At 45.1% G+C, this 18,770-nt stretch overlaps 1 protein-coding gene across 2 annotated transcripts in view; it reads left to right on the plus strand.

The window, feature by feature from the left end:
* FAM124A (family with sequence similarity 124 member A) overlaps window positions 1–18,770 on the plus strand; it is an 85,864-nt gene that overhangs the window by 31,302 nt on the left and 35,792 nt on the right. For both annotated transcript variants that reach the window (XM_075334578.1, XM_075334579.1), the window contains exon 2: window positions 12,329–12,360. In XM_075334578.1, the coding sequence (XP_075190693.1) occupies window positions 12,329–12,360 (32 nt within the window). The remainder of the gene's footprint in view (window positions 1–12,328; window positions 12,361–18,770) is intronic.

Here is an 18,770-nt window from a genome sequence, read left to right on the forward strand (position 1 = left end):
CGGCCTAGCCCGTACATCTACGTCCCCCCTTTTATTCGGCGTGTCCGCGAGACCCCCGGGTCCGGATACCCTCGAGCCACCACCCCAGAAGGTCCAGATCCGAGCAGCGGCGGCTGGTGGCACGGGGGCGGCACAAGTGCAGTTTTGATAAAATCACTAATCAGCAGTAGATTATCATTAGAGGACTACTTGGCGTGCTGCAGGTAGTCCAGCATATTCATGAGCTCTGTATAATGCAGGAGTCACACTGGCAAGTGACTCATGCGTGACTTGTGCGAGTCTCGCATCGCATTACCCAGCATGGCCGCACACTCTCTTGACAGGAGCATCTCAGCTTCATAGGGATACTTGCAGCCGACCTGCTGCTGTCAGGAGAGAGTGCGGGTGTGTCGGGTGATGCGATGCGACACTCGTGCAACTCACGCATGAGTCACTTGCAAGTGTGACTCCGGCCTAACTGCTAGGTCTGCAGCAGAGAAAACATTGATTTTATCAAAATGACAGCAAACAGACCAGTAAGTGACACATTACACTGCCCTCAGATGAGCTAGCAAAACCCTGGTGACAGAGTCCCTTTAAATTCTTTTGTTTTCAAGGAATAAAAGCCGCTGTCAGAGGTTCCTGGTATACCACCCCCGTGTCAGCAGCCAGAACTGCCCGGATCCGGATCCGCGGTGGCTCGAGGGGTCTCCGGACCCGGGAGGGGTCGCGCGGCCACTCGAAATAAAAGGGGTTATTTACAGGGGGTTGTGTATTTAAAGTTTGTGACTCCACCCACGTTGTGTGGTAAGGTGGAGTACCACCGCTGCCGTCGGGAGCACCCGGTGGCGATGGAATGGCAGCCAGGTGTTTAACCCCTCCATGGGTAGGGGGGAATGCCCCAGGGCTCGGTGATGCTGACAAAAGGATACCATTGGGGAGGTAAGGGTCACTGCGTACTCACTCAGTCCAATGATGCTGACACCAACAACTTGTAAACCAAAGTTCTGAGCACCGCTGCAGCAGGGAGGGAGCACGCCTGGATCCCGTGCCCGTTGGTGTTGATTGTTAGCCTGTGACCTTTGCCTTGGCACCTTTCTACTGATTGGCCCCTGTAGTGTAGAACTAGTCGGGTCTCGCTAACCCATATGGCTAACGGAGTGAGCTTGCTCTCAGGGTTCACGCTTGGGATTTTCTGGACTGTGTATTGGGAAAGTCCTATCCCCCTCGTTGCGCTAGTACCCCGATTTTGGAGCAGGTGGAGAACGAATCTTGAAGGCTCCGTCCTCGTCGGGTGAATTACCAGGACGCTTGAAGCTACTTCCCGGCCTAGGGTCCACGTACCCCGTCGTGCCCTGACCCCTGCCCGGTAATGGCACCAGGCCGCCGGCTGCTCTCCTCGGCAGTTCCGTGCCCCTTGTCACGATCCCCTGTGACCGGGGTTCCAGCTCCTACCAGGCCCAGACCAACGTCTGCCACCTAGTATTCTCATGGAGCCCTGCTCTCAACCTCCTCCAACGCTACACCTCTCTCAACTGGGTGTGTGTGTTTATTTACTGTAATTTACAGATTAATCATGGAAGGTATCTCGGGGAGACGCCTGACATGATTAATCTAGGACTTATTGGCAGCTATGGGTTTCCAATAACTCCTTATTACCCCGATTTGCCAACGCACCAGGGCAAATCGGGAAGAGCCGGGTACAGTCCCAGAACTGTCGCATATAATGTATGCGGCAATTCTGGGCGGCTGCTGACTGATATTGTTAGACTGGGGGGCTCCCCATAACGTGGGGCTCCCCATCCTGAGAATACCAGCCTTCAGCCGTATGGCTTTATCTGGCTGGTATTAAAATTGGGGGGACCGCACGCCGTTTTTTTTAATTATTTATTTATTTATTTATTTTACTGCACAGTATAGACACGCCCACCGGCTGCTGTGATTGGGTGCAGTGAGACAGCTGTCACTCAGCGTGGGGGGCGTGTCTGACTGCAACCAATCACAGGCGTCTGTGGGTGGGAAAAGTAGGGAATACGAGATTGATTAATGAGCGGCCGGCATATTCAAAGTAATTGTTGCCGCGTATTCTCTGCACAGCTGTTCCTCGCCGCGCTGGTGATCGGGGAGCGGTAAGTATGAGAGAGGGCTGCTCACTTCAGTCACTCGGGGGATTAGCAGTCACTGGTGAATCCTTCACAGGTGACCACTAATCAGTACGCGGCACACAGACAGAGCCGCGGCATGACAATGAAGCCGGGTGAAGTTCACCCGAGTTCATTCTCATCGCGCAACTCTGTCTGCTGTCAGCCGACATGTATCAACGACATTGTGCAACACACAAACGGACATTCCACACGGACATTCCACGTACACATACACGGGCATTTTACTCACAAACACGGACATTTTACACGTACACACGGCTCGCATACGCCATCACACGGATGCCATACGTACCGGAGAAACGCCCCAAAAAAACGGAACACGGACCCGAAATAGCTATCCTGTCTATGGCTAGCTTTACGAGCCGTCCTGGAGTTACAGAATGTGTACTGGTAGCAAGACCCCTTTAAATGATTTGTCAGCATTTCTCTCTGTAGGTTTAGCTGGAATCCCTTCTCTGTATACATGACATCATAACGGAAAAGCTGTATGATTTACTTCTTTCTTTCTGATTTACACACTAATTGGATAACTAGTTTCCAGATGACTATTTCCGAGGCTGGACGCTGCGCACAATACTATTTCACTCCCAAGCGACTTTTCAGTCCAGCAGATGATTTTCCTTAATTTCACGCAGCGAGATCAGCTCTTTGTTCTAGACATTTGTTATTTTAAACCATTATTGAGCATTGACCTTCCAGCCATCTGGTGCTTATTAATGGAAAAGGGGACAGAAAGGACTCTCACTCGAAAGATGTAATATGGATGGACTGTGACATTTGGCTTCTGCAATAGACCAGAGTCTGTAACATATGAGAAATGTATCACCGTGAATAGGAGGTTAAATGTTTTCCTGATGGTTTTCACCAATATATGATAAATATAAATTCAGCATTTTTATGCCTCGTTTTTTGGCACAATGAGTAAGTTGGACACTACTTCATTCATGTCTTGTGGCCGGCCATTTTTAATCTAACCATTATTTGGCGACAATGCTTCATTAAAATGCGAAGCCACTTAGTCCGCTTTCATTAGAAAATACTCACAAGCTGCCACATGTCTTCAGCTGGTGAAACCTGAAGGCAGATTACCGGCCCAAAATAGTGTCCGAATAATGAGGAAATGCTCTAGACCGGCCACAAAGAAGAACAAATAAGCCAATTAGTTTACATCTCTGGGCGCAGCTCGTAGAGCTTCTAGGAAAACACATGCTAGATTTATTATCCACTAGCCAGTGATCTCATACCGGTCAGAAATAGAGCGCTGCTTATTGTCTCAGACGGCAGGTTTGTTTTTTTTGTTTTTTTTTTTCTCGTCTCTTGTTTCGGACGGTAAAAATATAATTTTACTTGTATGTGTAGATTTTTGTTACTTGACACTACGCAATATATGTATCCAATAAACAATGGGCTGTGTTGATATAAGATGTCATGGTGGAGCGGAGGCCACATCGCTAATAAATCAGAAAACGAAGCGATATTTGGAGAAAATAAAAACACCTGTTAAATCCATTGTGAAGCAACGTTATATTATGTCAGGTTACAAGGACGCAAAAGTAAGGCCTAAGACACACGGCATGAAAATCGGAGTAAGTGGAGTGCGATAAAACATCACATTCCACTCGGATCAATATTAGCCTAGAGTGATTATTTTCTCAGCCCTAATCGGACCGAGAAAACAATCGCAGCATGCTGCGGGTGCAATGCGTTCTTGGTTTCTCTCGCACCCATTCAAGTCTATGGGGCAAGAAAAAAATCGCACTGCACTCGCATTACACCGGTGTACCGCGAGTGCAGAGCGAGAATGGCAATAGCCGGCTACGGAGGAGAGAGGAAGTTAAAGGCCGCGGCCACACGGGGCACTAGTGCGATGCTCGCATGACACTCGGCTCACGCTGGCAGCACAGCAAGAGCCGAGTGTCATGCTAGTATCCATGCGACTGAGGTCCGACTGTGCGAGCGGAGGCGGGGCGGGCCGGCTCTGAGGAGGGGTGGGCCGCCACGGAGGATGGGAGGGAGGGTTTTCTCTCCCTCTCTCCTCTGTAGCCGGCTATTGTGATTTTCGCCCTGCACTCGCGGTACACCGGTGTAAAGCGAGTGCAGTGCGTTTTTTCTCTCGCCCCATTCACTTGAATGAGTGCGAAAGAAAAGGAGTCTCGCATTACAGTAACAGCATGCTGCGATTGTTTTCTCAGTCCGATTAGGGCTGAAAAAATAATCGCTCATGGGTGCTGACACATAGGCTAAAATTGGTCCGAGTGGAATGCGAAGTTTTATCGCACTTCACTCCCACCGATTTTCTCGCCGTGTGACTTAGGCCAAACTGTGCTGCCAGCATGAGCCGAGTGTCATGCGAGGACTCGCAGTAGTACCCGTGAAGCCCCGACCTAAGATTTACAGTGATATTCCCACAGAAGCGAGGGAACCTCAGGGGGTGGCGTCATTGTACAACACGAAGAGGAAACTTACGGTACCTTCCACTGATACAGTATATTACAGAAAAATCCGAGAAAAATCCTGCAATCCCAATCGATAAAAAATTCCAAACTTTATTTCACATTTTATAATTCCATTTTTAGGACTCCATTAAAAGGGAAACAGATAACATGTTTTGGATCCAACAGATTCATATGAGATATAAGTAAGGATCTGTTGGATCCGAATTGTGTCATCTGTTTCCCTTTTAATGGAGTCCTAACCATGGTATTTTAAAATGTGAAATAAAGTTTTGGAATTTTTTATTGTTTGCTGGATTTTTCTTGGATTTTTTTGGATTGCTTCTTCTGGTGACCAGCTGGACTCTGATCCGTGCATCCCTTTCTCTATACCAGGAATTGCAGATGGTGGTGGAGTGGCTGATAAGTATTTTTTTGTTTTTAATATATTACAGACCCCAGAATGAAAATAAAATTAGCATATAACCTGCTGTAAGTAAATAATTAAAAAGTAATAATGCATATAAATAACCTAAGGTACTTAGTAAACACTGCTTTTGCTCAAAAAAGCATAAAGCCATCCCACCGCGACAAGGTGTACCCCAATCAGAACGTTCCTACACGCTAATATTAAAATCTTACCTTGTGTCAGAATCAACCTCAACCGAGCCTTTAAAGGGAATTTGTCACCCTTTTAGGTTTCTATAGCTATTAATATGGGCATACAGGTATCTTCTATCTTTCAGGCTATGGGGCATGTGCTGCCCAGAAGATAAGCCGGCCTCCAGCCTTCATTATAGAGGATTCTTCCTCCTCTTCTCTTCAGAGTCCCTGTGATGTCAGGTGCATGGCTGGAAATCCCTCGCCTCTGCATTCTGCCTGCCATCTCTGCCCGCAGAACAGCACAAGGAGGGATGCCAGGCAGAATGATTTCCAGCCACGCTTCCTGTATAATGAAGACCAGAGGCCGGCTTATCCTCCAGGCAGCACACACCCCATAGCCTGAAAGACAGAAGATATAAAAAATTATTTTTGCCAAACGACCCATCATCCAGGAGGAGTACAGGTATGGCTAATTTTACCTTTATGCCACCTGTATGCCCATATTAATACGTAAAGCACAGCTCGACCACTTTTTTTTTTTTTATAAAGTTTGTGTTTCATACAAACACCGAACCATCTTTAATAGGGACCCAAGAGCAGAGATGAGCGAACCCGAGGCTTGGTGTTTGTACTGAGCACAGACGTTATAAAAAAAACCCCAGAGTTCGGAGTTCGGGTGCATTACATACGCACTGTACTCAGACCAGTGTGAGCTGCTTGGAGTCTTTCATTGACTCGTACTGGGGGTAATAACAGTATGATTGGATGTAGTGTGCGCCCCAAAAAAATAGAAAACTCCCGCCGGCCTGCCCCTGGAAGTGATCTGTTTATGGTTGGCTGCATGTGGGCAGAGACCTGGACTGCCCAGTTAATGCCTTCCGTTGGGGTTCAGGTCAAGTCTGGGTCCCGAACTGAACTTTTTCAAAAATATAGCTACACCCACCAAACTGAACTTCTACATGTCAGCTCAGCTCTACTCAAGAGCAGAAGACCTTAAGGTTTCTGTAATGGTGTGAAAAGTAAGTGCAATTCTTGAAAACTGTTCCTATTTTTTTAGTAAGAAAAACTCCATTATCAATAAATGTGGGACAATTAATTTTATCACCAAGCTGAACTAAGAGAGAACAAAACTGTCATGACTCACAGCTCTCAGGGTTCCCCGGAGCGTGGCCGGTTGGAGGGGCCCACCACTCCGTTCCTCGTCCCCAGGATCACGGCGCCTTATCTATGGGGCATTTCCGTTCATGCGGCGCCAGTTAGAATTCTGCTTTGCAGTGTACAGTGTTCCCTGTAAGTTCTGATCCTGCCTCCCATCCTGACTGTGTCTGTTTTCTCCTCTCCCACCCTGACTGTCCATCATCCCTGCTTCCTGTCCTGACCGCCTCCGTTCTTCTTTGACACCCAACCTCCCTCCTCTGTTGTTCCGTCCTCCTGTATTCATCTGCTGTTAACTGCTCTCCCGGTTCCCGACTTTGGCTTGTATTTAAACTCTGAATTCCGCGCTACCCTGGTCTCTGATGCTCCCTCTCGGTTTTCTGACTCGGCTCTTCCTGGACTCTGCCTCTGTCTGATCCCTGGTACCTCGTCGACCTCCTGGCTCTGACTTTGGCCCGTATGACCTTCCACTTCATCCACTACGATGATTAGTGCCATCTAGTGGAGAGCTTCTGTCTATCACCTGCTGGTGCTCCAGCTCCCCCTGCTAGGTTGTTACAGTCTAGTGCCATCTAGTGGAGAGTTTCTGCCTAGCACCTGATGGTGTTTCAGCTCCCCCTGCTGGTTCCTTTACAAAAACAGTAGGAACCAACATAGGGACCCGAGAGCAGAGGACCTTCAGGTTTCTGTAATTTTTTTTATATGGAAGGGTAAGTTCCCACATGGTGAATAATCCACCACAAATCTGCGGCAAATTCCTCACAAAACCTGCTTATGATTTTGCTGGGGAAATGTTTCTGATTTCAAGGTTTGCACTGGATTTTTTTTCTGCTGCATGTGATTAGGATTTGGAAAACCAGTTTACTACTACTGCATTTTAATCAGTGGCAGATTTACAGAGCAGAATCTGCACCTAAAATCTGCAAAAAATCAGCAACATCCAACTGTGGCCAAAGTAGTCTTCTACATACAGTAGCATGCAATCCTTAGCAATTGTGCCTAGAATTGTGCTTGAGTTTTGCAGTTTAACATCAAGGTCCCTGCAGCTTTAGTTCAATTTTGAACGGAAACCCACAATACGTTTTTGTTTTCATGTATAGAAATATCAAACTATTATTGAAACTTGAAGTGCTACAGTAAAGTTAGCGGCTGCCATTGTTCTGTGAAATACCGGCTTTCACAAATGATGTACAAGTCAACTAGAAATGATGACGGCGCTAAAAAGTCTCTTCACACATGCCATTGTCCATATTGTAAACCTAAAACCGATGTGCCAACAGACATCTATTGAGAGTGAAGTACATTCACCAGAGTTACATTCCACCGAGGTGAAGTACAGTCACTGCTAAAAAGTACAAAACCGGGATTATGGCGCTGCGGGTCTCGCTCTGAATATATTAAGGTCTACTAGTCCAGATTTTAAGAACAAAGCTATATATTCTCCGTGTAGAGCTGCCATGTGTGCAAAGAGAGATTTCTACACTCCTTTTGTGACGGGCAATGTTTCATGTTTTTGAAAAGGGGATAGTGATAATGACTTTTTGGGTGGCACGGTCATATAGCTGTACCACCTTACAATACTGGGTTTCATTCTACCCATTGCATCAACTATAAGGTGTACAGCAGAGGTCTCAAACAAGCGGGCCGCATGCGGCCCCTCAGGCTGCTTTGTGCGGCCCCCAGGCCCGTGCCTATGTTGACTATCGCGGCCGGTGCAGGGGCCGCAGCCACTGTCTGCTCTTTATGTCAGATGAATGTTTTGCCGGCGCTCCGCGCTCAGAGTCCAGCGCTCTGTACACAACTATTCCTCCAATAGAAACTGCCTGACCTCACCTGCTTACCTCTGATTGGCGGACAGCTACGGCTGCATTGGAAACGTTGAGCATAGAGAGCTGGACTCTGCGCGCACAGCGCTGGCAAAACATTCATCTGACATAAATCGCTGCCAGTGGATACTGCCCCTGTAAAGGCCGCGATAGTCAATGGGGGCACGGGCCTGCAGACAGCAAGAAGCAGAGATGAGGCAGCCGAGGGAACGCGGGACAGGTGAGAAGAATGGTGGTGTTTTTTTGTGTGTATATGTGAAGGACGGCACATTACCCCTTAGCGACCTATGAAGTACTGGGTACGTCATGGCTCCCTGGTACTTAAGGACCCATGACGTACCAAGTACGTCATGGCGAAATCGCGACCCTGGAGCCCCGGTGGCTGCAATCGCTTTGCAAATACCTTAGATTCGGGGAGGAGGGGACCTCTGCCTGATCTCAGGAGGGGTGGTGTCTACCCCTTGGACCTACGGAGGCTGTGATTGGCTGACGAACGCCGCTCAGCCAATCACAGCCACTGTAATGTTTCAGCCATTGAAAATGGCTGAAACATTGAAATCCAGCCATGATCAGTGCAGCTATAGCTCTGACCTCTGTTTCACCCGCCCCCAGCTCTGATTGGAGAGACCGGCCTTGTGACCGATCTCTCCAATCACTGTCGATCTGGGGCCGGACACCGCTCCCCTCAGCTTCACTCCGGCGTCTGTAGAAGCTGAGGAGACCGATCGGTAAGTTATAGCGCCAGTGCCTCCCTTCAGCCGCTGCCACCACATTGCTATAGGATAGGGACAAGGTGGGGACATTACTATAGAATAGGGACAAGGTGAACACATTACTATAGGATGGAGACATTACTATAGGATTGGGACTAGGATGGGCACAGTACTACAGGATAGGGACATTAGTACAAGGGGACACGGATGGGAAACATTACTATAGGATAGGGATAAGGCTGGAAACATTACTGGTCAGTGTCACACGCTGCGATATCGTTAATGATGCCGGATGTGCGTCACTAACAACTTGACCCCGACTACAAAACATTAACGATATCGTAGCGTGGAAAGCCCCCATTATGGTCAGCAGGATCCTCTTTCTCCTGTACCATAAATTTATTTTCCGAACAATTACAATCTCTCCAGTTTTGAGATTCACACAAATTTATTTGCCACAAATTACATTTTTGGGGAAATTTTAGCCAAGACGGCGAACGCTTATTTCAAACGATCCACTCATCTATACTTTTCACCCATATCTTTGAATCTAAGCAAATCATTTTTGTTAAAGCAACACTCCAGCATTTTTTTTATTTCTGTAGTGGAGCTTTAAATTTAAAGGGAACCTGTCACCAGATATGGTGACTATAAGCTGCAGCCACCATCAGTGAGCTCTTATATACATCATTCTAACATGCTGTATATAAGAGCCCAGGTTGCTGCGTAGAATGTAAAAATGACTTTATAATACTCGCCTAAGAGGTGGTGCGATGCAGACGGGTCAGATGTCTGGCTCCGTTCTCTGAGTACGGTGCCTCCTTCAGCCATCTTTGTCCTCCTTCTTCTGAAAGCCTGCGTCCTACGTCATGCATATGCACCGGCATTGAGGTCTTGCGCAGGCTCCTGTGACAGGTTCCCTTTAAGTCCTCTGCCTCCTGTCTTATATTCACCTCTTACCGTCTTCATCTGTTATTAGCTTTGCTTTCGTCGGTCTCCTGTAATTTTTCATGGAGCGTTTCATGTAGTGCGCCAGAGGCCACAAGTGAATACAAGTCTATGAGTAGGATGTGAGCGCTGCGCTCGTTCACTTCCTGTTCAAGTGTCCGAAGGGTGGGTGAAGGAAGCCAGCGCTGATTGGTCGCGGGGCCCGCCACCTGTCATGGCCCAGCAACGCGACTTCAGAAATGGCTGGAACCGCAGCTGCATCGGAGGTAAGTATAGCCTTATTTATTTTTTCTGGGGTGATCAAGGGGAAAGAGAAGGGGTTGTCTAAGTAGTGGACAACCCTTTTAATGCCTTATGATCATTGTGTTTTTTACTTTTAACTGATAAAGTCTGTGTTATATACAGTGGAACCTTGGTTTACGAGTTTAATCCGTTCTGGGAGTGTGCTTGTAAACCAAGTTACTCATAGAGCAAAGCACATTTTCCCATAGGAAATCATTGGAACTCAGACAATTCGTTCCACAACTTGTACTAATGTCCCATCCTGGTCCCCTATTGTGCCAACACACACACACACACACACACACATTATTCTTACCTATCCTCCGTTCATTCGCTGGCCTCTTCCCTGGTTTTTCCAGTCCACAGGAACGTGGACTCGGTAACGATCGCACCGATGCAGGGGCTGCCGCTGTCAGTGCTTCAGCACAGCTAACGTCATACACATGAGCCGCTTGCCTCTGATTGGCCAGCACATTGACGTCATAGGCATGAGCCGCCTGCCTCTGATTGGCCAGCGCGCTGCCTGTGGGAGGTGTGCCGAGACAGCTCAGCGCCAGCCGACAAGAAGCAAAGACGGCACCAGCCCCTGCACAGGCTGCGATTGTTACCGGATCCACGTCCCTGCGGTCCAAAAGAGGCAGCAAGAGCGGGTCGGCGCGCGGTGAATGTAGGGAACCGGAAGCGTGTACGGTGAGTATTTGCTCATAAAGCAAAGCATTGCTCGTAAACCAAGTTACAAATTTGCAGCAAGATTTGCTCGTATAGCGAAATTCTCACACACCGGGTTACTCGTAATCCGAGGTTCCACTGTATTTGTTGGTAAGCTTGGTGTGTGTAGTGCCTTTTAACAGGTACCTGTTCATTTGATTATTTATGATAAACTAAACTTCAACGTACTTCCTCTTATACTTACCGGTGTCTGTCTTTTTTTGTGTTGTCTATTATGTCTTTTACATTTGTGTTTGGATGTTTTCAATAATAAAACATATTCTTTGAATTTCAGCCATTGATACGGTACTCTCTGCTCTCCTGTTTTATATTTATGTACGGCCATCCTAAAGCCCCAGACACACATCTAAGTTTTCAGTAAATGTTCAAAAAAACTCTAGACAGTTTTGATGTAGTTTTCAGATTAACGTCTGCTATTCGAGTACATGGGTCTGTGATTAATACGGTGCCATCAATGCTGCATCCGTTTCCTTTCCGTTTTTTACTGACTAGTTGCTAGGGAAATCTTGGGAAACGTTCATTGGTTTTGATTGTTTTTTTTCATATGTAATTAAAAAACTGCTCAAATGGACAATGTAAAAATGGACACAGATCAAAAAACAAATTCAGCACACTGATAAAAAATGATCCTTTTATGCATACGAGGAAAAAGTGAAGTATGAATACTGTCAAATTGTGCATGCCAGTTAAAATGCCACTATCATATGTCTCTGCTGGATAAGTAAATACTGAACCGTCTTGATATTCTCCGTAGACTGTGTAGGTAACAGGCACAATATTAGGCTGAGTTCACATGTCCAGTAATCATCCGTTAGACCATGTCTGTTGGCAAAAACTTTGTGCAAATACAACTTTTTTGTCCATTTTGAAAATATGAATTTGTCCATGATCCTTTTTTCTTATAACATAGGTGTCTATGGAAAACGGATCCGTTAATGGATTGCTATTTTGTCATCTGTTTTTCTTTTATTTGTAAAGGATCCGTTTTTTTGTTAACTGGATCAGTTTCAAATGGAAGATAAATAGCAATGAGTTAACAGATTCGTTTTCCGTAGACGCCAATGTTATAAAATAAAAGGATCATGGACAAATTAATATTTTCAAAACGGACAAAAAAGTTGTATTTGCACAACGTTTTTGCCAACAGACATGTTCTAATGGATGATTACTGGACATGTGAACTCAGCCTAATATTGTGCCTACACAATAAATGAATCCTGCAAAAATCGATATTTTCAAAATATACCAAAAAGTTGTGTTTGCAGAACTTTTGTGCCAACGGATCCATTCTAAGTGGACATGTGACAGCACTACAGTACAGTAGACGACAGTACTCCGTGCACTCCCTGCTCAGGGTGAGATCCTCAGATATCCATATTGCACTTATATATGCGCCACATAAAAACACTGATTTATTACATTGCACTGACATCTATTATATGGGGGCTCCCAATGAGCAACTAGTGTTCTGACCATGTTCTGTCTTTACTTTGCAGGTCAGACTACAGCCGCATGTCCTCTACAAGTAGTAAGTATAATTCTACATTCTTTGTAATCTCCATTTATGTACAGGGTCTTAGATGAAGCAGACATTCATGCAAAAATGTGAAATAAGGCAGGGACGTTGTCATGCTAGGTATGGGGAAGTACCAAGCGAGCGGCGAAAGGGAAAGGAAGGGGACCCCTGCGTCTAGAGAAGGGTGAGAAAGTGACCCCTGACCAAACCTACAGCTGGTCCCTGGAGTCAACCCAACCCTAGATAGGTTCCACACCTATGCGCTGAGTCGGATACCTGACATAGGTATCCCTATTGCTGGACCCTAAATAGGGGATGGTTGGGATGAGTTATTTGTCAACTGTACTAACCGCTAAATGAAAACACAAGGGGGACACATGGGGGAAAAAAAAAGCATGAATTACTTATCCACAGATGACTCAGGCAGGAGTTCAGCAACAACAGTACAAATGAGAGCAAGCCACCTGCTTGCAACCAGAGCTAGAATTAGAATGAACTGAATAATATCACCAGCACCCGTCTAGGGAAGAAGGGACTATTAAGCACCAAGAGAATGCTGATGATCAGCAGCTGGGTGGAAGGTGAGCTCCTGCTGAGTAATAAAGGGGAGAGATGAAAATCCAGCAGGAAAGCCACCCAGTACAATGAATACTGACAGCAGGATCAACAGAAAGTGAGGGAGCATTTTGCGCAGCCAAATGCTGTGACTTTCTATGAAACCACATGACTGACTGTCACCCGTGACACACCCATAACAGAAGTATGAAATAATGGGATCTTTGGAATTTTCTTATGCATTGAATTCAGCCTGCACAGATCTGTAATAAATGTATGAGCCCTTGTGTGTATCCACACTTCTGGAATAATATAAGGTCACACATGAGATTCACCAATCTATGCCTAAAGTCAGTGTACCCACACTCATAAAGCTATCCTTACCATTCCTGGCTGTGTGATCCCCCTGCATGTAGATTAGAACATATCATGGCCCTGCTGCCTACAGATAATCCCGTAGCATCGGCACGTCACGGCAAAGCTGATGGTTCCATGATGCCTCATAATCCCTATTTTGTATAAGTAGTAAAGCAGGTCGTGCTGTTTTCACTTAATAATTCCTCGTAGCGTCTCTGAGTTACCTGATGAGGACATCTACATCAAGAAATAACATTAAATATAACAACATTTATCTCAGACTTTGCTTTTTTTTCCTGCGCGTCTCCAATTGCTTTAATTCATGGTCTTATTCGTCACAATATATCACACCTATTATCTTACAGTGCATTTGCCTCCAACATTGTTCTATTTATTTGTATATTTTCTATATTGTTAATTGAAAAAATGCAGAAAATAAAGTAAAACAATCAAGTCATGTTATATCTTACATGCCAAATTGCCAGCTGTAGGGTAGGGGCTCTGTATATTACAATAACAATAGTTCAAATTGTCTCTCCAGTAAAGGAGACAAACTCTAGCACAGCGCCACCTATTGGAAGTAGCGATCCTAAAAGTCACAAGTGGATTTTCAACAATCCTTTGCAATATGACTCAGGATATATAAGCCAGATCAGAATCCCAATTTGCAGACACGGTGTTTCGGGGTGCTTGCCCCTCGTCAGTGCAAAGTATGGGGGTGTCTGATCTGGCTCATGAGAAAGCTATGTGGGGACCACGGGGGAACACTATTCTCCTTAAGGAGACTTTGCAAGCCAGTCTGGCTGCCAGGTAAGGGGACTTATAGCTGCCACGCCCCTCTAGGAAATATTCAAATTGTCTCTCCAGTAAAGGAGACAAACTCTAGCGCAGCGCCACCTATTATAATAACAATAGTTAGCAGAACTTCATTCTGACACGGACCTGGTCCCCGCAATTACTACTTCCTGTTCCCATCTTGACACCCCAAAAAAAATGCAACTCTTCCAATCACTAACTGAAGTGATCCCCACAACAGATTTGCGATCCCAAGGTTCGGAGATCGGGTTCTGTATGTATGCAAACCGCTCATCGCGGTGCTCGGGTACACTCTGTATTCGGCCCAGTGCGAGCTGCTTACAGTGTTTGAACGGCTCGCACTGGGGGTAACAACAGTAGTGTTGCACAAAATAAAGGAAAACCCAGTCCCCGGAAGTGATCTGTTTATGGGTGGCTGCATGTGGGCGGACAACCGAACTGTCGATTAGTGACTTCCATTGGGGTTCAGGTAAAAGCCGTGTCCTCAACTGAACTCTTTCAAAAGTCCGGCTGCACATGCCAAACCAAACTTCCACTGGTCCGCTCATCTCTAGTCCCCATTGTGGCCAGTGATTGGCATTTCCAGTGTTTCTAGGAAGCAGAAATGATGAGGACCCGGAGCGACAAGCGTTCGGATGGTGGGTATTGCTTTATGTAAGTATTGTTAACTTATCCTGAGTAAAGATGAGTGAACCTGTGGAAGTTCAGGGTCTCCCGGTTTGACCAAACTTTAGTTAAAAGTTCAATTTGGAGCCCAGACTTGAGCTCAAGTTGACCCCAGACCCCGAACCCAATAAAAGTCAATGGGGACCCGAACTTTTGTTCTGAGAAATGATTGTCGCTCTCTTTCTCTCTCCCTCGTTCCACGCTTCAAGCATACGAACAGCACCTCAACTCCGAACTCGGTCACAGTCCGTGTTTGGATTTGAGCCTTGAACACCCGCTGTTCGGAACAAACCCCGAACTTTACTGAGCAATTCATAATTTTTCTTACCTGCTGGACAATCCCTTTAAGCTTCGGCTTACTGTTCTTTGTTGTGACTCTCAGGGAGATTATGATGAGAACACTGCAGCAGCTAGAGGATTAATCCTGATAACCGTATTATACAACGGAATTATATTTTAGTAAATCAGGATTGTGCGCTTGATTGGGATGCCGGTCATAGTAGCGGTGTATATAAAACAGATGCAATGTCTATCCTGATCTGAATATTACTCGTGGTCATTTGTAGGTACATGTACACACTGGCGGTTCTTAACTAGAACTGATTCTTCCCATTGTGACACCTATGGTATCTGACATTAGATGCTGTGTTCTGATTAGATTAGCAGATGACATTCATAATACTATATTGCACTATGGTTTATGCCTGGATTGACTTAAATAGCAGTAATTATGGGACATGACTCTTACAGCAGACGGCTCCATTCAGTGAGCGCCCTGCTTTGCTGACGGCTACATTTTATACAGTAGGAATTATCTTGGTGTTTCCGGATTTAGTCATTTGTCAGGACCGAAGAGCTGTGCAGTTGTTTCTACAAAAGCTCTGCTAGCGTGAGACAAAAGAAGTTATATCCCTGCAAAGAATCTACGCTGGTGACAATGCAAACAGAACGCACACAGAATATCGAGTGACTGGAGGGTTATTATTACTGACACTGATAGGACCGTGAGATTCTGAGTGTAAAAAAGCTACATGGCGTTTCCCGGCTCATATACGTAAAGAAGGATTGGGGGGTTATTTCAGGAAGCAAGTGAAAATCCAGCTCTAGATGTGCTGTTCCGGAAGCAGGAAAATCGGACAAGTGTACTCATTAGGGCACAGTTAGAAGAACCCTCGGACCATGTGTTGTGTAAGCGGGAGTCCAAATGCTCCTCCAACACATCATATTGGGGCAGCGATGGATCGTTAGAATTTCCACACCTGATCCTTTTGATTCCAGAGAAGATAAGTTGCTTCAAATGGTATCTGGTTCTGGCTTTTTCCTCCCTCCCTATTGAAAATGCATGAACGCTTGGCCGAGTTTAACATTAATGTGTTTTGGGGAATTGGCCTACAGCTATTTTGTTTATGGCCAGCAAAGGATTTGAGCAATTTTGATAAGGGCAATTTGAGATGGCTTTATGATTGGGTCAAAGCATCTCCAAAGTGTCAGGTCTACTGGTATGTTTCCACCATGCATTGGTTAGTACTTATGACAAGTGGTCCAAATCCAGTGAACTGACAGCATGGTCGTGGGCACTCAGAGCTAATTGATGCTCATGTAAAGTGAAGACTAGTCTATCTGGTCCAAGCCCACAGAAGAACTACTATACGACATGTTGATGAAGAAGTCTTTGCCCATGTTAACCAACGTCTGCTGCCAAAAGTGACTACAGTGAGCACGTAAGCATTAGCATAGAAGATAAAGGAAATGAAGATGGTGGCCTGCTCTAATGAAACGTATTCCTTCATATAATTTGGATGGTTGTTTGTGTCATTCACCTGGGGAAAACTTTCCAACAGGCTCTATTAAGGGAAGACAAAAGGCATATAATGCTCTGGAAAATGTTCTTTTGGGAAGACTCAGGTCCTGACATTATTGTGGACATTACAGTGACATGTAGCACCTACTTACACATACAAGCATACAAAGTGCACCCTATTATGGCAGCAGCTTTCTCTAATGGCAGTGGCTCATTTCTTTTGGATAATTGAAAAATACTTCACAAAAGGATTTAGGAACAAGAGAGCATCTATAATATGCACAGGAAAACATAATTGAGGAACGTCGTCATAACCACTCAACTACGTCGTACTTGGGAACTTTACTTTCTAATAAACTGGTGAATGAGGGACAGTGTCCTGTTTTTATTTCTCTCTTTTTACAGTCCCTGAGAGAAGTTCTGTCGCTTATCCATGTTATGTAAATAAAAGCTTATAACCTGACTTTAAATTCATCCATTGGTTTTATAAATTACTCTTTTGAAAGCTGAAACCCTCCCAAATTTGATTTAGGTTATGAAAATAAAGTTGCTGCAAAGCTGAAATATTGATCATTTAATGAACACAGAAAGGTCAGATTTTGGCAAGACAAAAGTTTTGTCGCCCACAAAAAGTAATGTGAAATTCAAACAAATAATTGACTTCTAATACAAAGATATGTTGCATAACATTGGTGAATGAAGTTGTGGTGCTATTAGAGCAATATTTAATATTATGTGTGACTTCCATGAGCTTGAAGGACTGCATCCATGTGGTTCAACAATGATTCATACAATTTACTGATGAAGTCAGCAGGAATAGCAAAGAACGTAGTCTTACATGCCCCCAGAGTTCATCCAAATTCTTTGGTTTTGTCTTCCAAGCTTCCTCTTTCATCCTACCCCAAACATGATCAATAATGTTCATGTCTGGTGACTGGGCTGGCCAGTCCTTGAGCACCTTTGATCTTCTTTCTTTGCCAGGAGGAACTTTGTTGTAGAGGTGGATGTATGAAATGGAGCACCATCCTGCTGCAGAATTTGACCCCTTTTATGATTGGGAATGTATGAGGTAGCTAATACTTCTTGATATTTTAGGCTATTGATATTGCCTTCCACCTTGCAAATGTTTCGCACACCCCCATACTGAATGTAACCCCAGACCATGATCTTTCCACCACCAAACATAACTGTTTTATGGATCCATTTGGGCTCCAGTAGGTCTCCTGCAGTATTTATGTGCGGCGGCTGTGGTATAATTCAACTGAAGATCCATCATAGAAATCCACCTTCTGCCACTTTTCCAGCATCCATCTGTTTAGCAGGCTGTGGGACTTGCCAAATGCCACATGGTTTTTTAATTGCTTTTTGTTTAGTGCTGGCTTGTGGGCACTGATTCGACCATGGAGGCCATTTCGAGACAGAATCCTACAAACTGTTCTAGTTGACACAGGGACTTGAGGTGACCAGGCCTTTTGGAACTCTGCTGCAGTGGAAGAGGGGCTGGCTTTGGATTTTCTAAGCAATAAACATTCCTCCTGAGCAGTTGCCTTGCTGGGTCTGCCACACCTGGGCTTCTCAAAAATATCTCCAGTCTCTTCAAATCTTTTTTTAATTCTTTGTACTTGACGCTGAGACACATTAAAGGTGCCAGCCACCTCTGCAGTGGATCTGTTCTTCAGCCTCTTAATAATCGAGGCTTTGGTCGCAGGGTGGATTTTTGGCATGTTGGCAGAGGTCAAGTTGCCGTTCAACTGAAGGTCTGGGGTGCTGGGTTTCTTTTTATACACACCCACTAATTAACTGATCATTTAGTGAGCACAGGTGATGATGGCAAGGCGACAACATTTTTGTCTTGCCAAAATCTGACCTTTCTGTGTTCATTAAATGATCAATATTTCAGCTTTGTAGCAACTTTATTTTCATAACCTAAACCAAATTTGGGAGGGTTTCAGCTTTCAAAAGAGTAATTTATGAAACCAATGGATGAATTTAAAGTCAGGTTATAAGCTTTTATTTACATAACATGGATAAGCGACAGAACTTCTGTCAGGGACTGTATGTTTTTCATGTTTCCATTTGTGGACTACGTTGGATTCCCTGGACTATGACAGAATCCATGGACTACGTTGGATCTGCATGACTTTTTTTAAATAAATTGGTGAACCAGGGAAAGAGTTGAGGAGTGTTTTTCAAATCAACTATTTTTATGGATGTTTTTTTATTTTTA

This window comes from Anomaloglossus baeobatrachus, chromosome 2, assembly GCF_048569485.1.
Source record: "Anomaloglossus baeobatrachus isolate aAnoBae1 chromosome 2, aAnoBae1.hap1, whole genome shotgun sequence".
Lineage (NCBI taxonomy): Eukaryota > Metazoa > Chordata > Amphibia > Anura > Aromobatidae > Anomaloglossus > Anomaloglossus baeobatrachus.